Here is a 1548-nt window from a genome sequence, read left to right as displayed (position 1 = left end):
GGGGCGGGGCGGAGCGGGGATGGGGTGTTGAAAAGTTTGGAGGGAGTGCCAAGGGGAGTGTTTGGGTGCAGGTTGGCGGCAGCGGTGGTTTGATTGCCATGATGGATGGGTGAAGGCGTTGGGTTGCCGTGAGCACAAAGAGGATGGTAGAAATTAAAGGGGGCGGGGGGGGTCATGTGGCACAAAGGAGAAAAGGGGGATGCGAGATGGGGGCATGGGTTCATTCCAGGGAAGGAGGGGGAAGGAAATGACCAAATAAGGGGGAAGGGGGAAGGGGAGAGAGAAGTGACGAGAAGTAAATTAATGCATGGTCAACTGTCTGAGTCCAGAAGACAGAGAAAGACCGTTCATGAGCATGGATGGATGCCGCGGTACGGACAACCAAACGCACGGACGCCAATGGGAAAATGGAGCCGCTCAAACGAGGAACAAAGCGAGGAGACGCGCCCGAACCTTCGTGGGACGGAAGGCGGCGCTAACAAACAAGAGCCGACCGAGTGCGCGCGTGAGGCCGCCGTCCCGTCCTTTCCGCCGAGCGACCAAAGCAAAAACGTTTGCCTCGGCGGTTTCCGGACGTACCTTTCCGCACGTTCCCGTCGGTGGCTCGGAATTCCCTGGTGTTGAGCAGGAAGCAGGCGCGGTCCTGCTGGTAGCGCTCCCGGGTGGGACCCCGCCCGATGGGGCTCCGCTCGTCGGGGCTCAGCACCTGGTCGATGGTGGGGCAGTCTTCGTTGGCCAACGCGGCCGAGGCCGCGTCGCCGTTCTGCTTGGAATCTGTGCGGGGAGGGGCAGCGGAGAACACCACTAAGACTCTCTGGCACCGTTTAAAACACTGGGCCAAAACGGAAACTATCGAGGGCACGCGCGCGAGCACGCCGGCACCCCCTCAGACCCTCAGGCGCCCCATCCACACGTTGCGACGCACATTTCTGAAACACTGGCGCGCGCGCTCGGGAGGGAGCAGCCGTGAAAAGGAGCGACGCGGTCAAAACGCGGCTCAACGTCCCGTCGGAATAGCTCCGGAATCGGGCGTGGCGGAACGACAGGCTGGCAAAAAGTCCTCCCGTCGGCGAGGCGGGCGAGATTTTGGAGCGAGACGCGCCGACGCCAAACGGGCGACAAAAGCGAAGGAGCTCACCTCTGTTGATCTCGATAATTTCTTCCTGGGCGAGAGGACAGTCACCCCCCAAGCCTCCGGAGCCCATCACTCCGCCGAGGACGTTTCCCAAGAGCCTTTGCGGCGAGGCGGTGGCCATGGCCAGGGCGTCGGGCTTGCAGTAGTTGGGCGAGCCCGGCTGAGGCGCCCTGGGAATGTGTTTGTTCTTCTTTTTGGGCAACTTCTGTTTGGCCATGGCCAGCGAGTAGTACATGCCGAAGTTGTTGACGATGACGGGGACGGGCATGGCGATGGTCAGCACGCCGGCCAGGGCGCACAGGGCCCCCACCAGCATCCCGGACCAGGTCTCCGGGTACATGTCCCCGTAGCCCAGCGTGGTCATGGTCACCACGGCCCACCAGAAGCCGATGGGGATGGTCTTGAAGTTGGGG

The 1548-nt window shown here is 62.1% G+C and overlaps 1 protein-coding gene across 2 annotated transcripts in view; it reads right to left on the bottom strand.

Moving 5' to 3' along the window:
* Positions 1-1548, bottom strand: part of LOC109523968 (potassium voltage-gated channel subfamily C member 1-like) — a 39590-nt gene that overhangs the window by 2723 nt on the left and 35319 nt on the right. For both annotated transcript variants that reach the window (XM_019883500.1, XM_019883501.1), the window contains exons 4-5: positions 1139-1515; positions 580-774 (exon numbers count right to left, since the gene is read on the bottom strand). In XM_019883500.1, the coding sequence (XP_019739059.1) occupies positions 580-774; positions 1139-1515 (572 nt within the window). The remainder of the gene's footprint in view (positions 1-579; positions 775-1138; positions 1516-1548) is intronic.

Source organism: Hippocampus comes, unplaced genomic scaffold (genome assembly GCF_001891065.2).
Source record: "Hippocampus comes isolate QL1 unplaced genomic scaffold, H_comes_QL1_v1.1 scaffold367, whole genome shotgun sequence".
NCBI classification, from domain to species: domain Eukaryota; kingdom Metazoa; phylum Chordata; class Actinopteri; order Syngnathiformes; family Syngnathidae; genus Hippocampus; species Hippocampus comes.
Note: the sequence above shows the minus strand (reverse complement) of the source record. Positions and strands in the feature narration are given on the sequence as shown.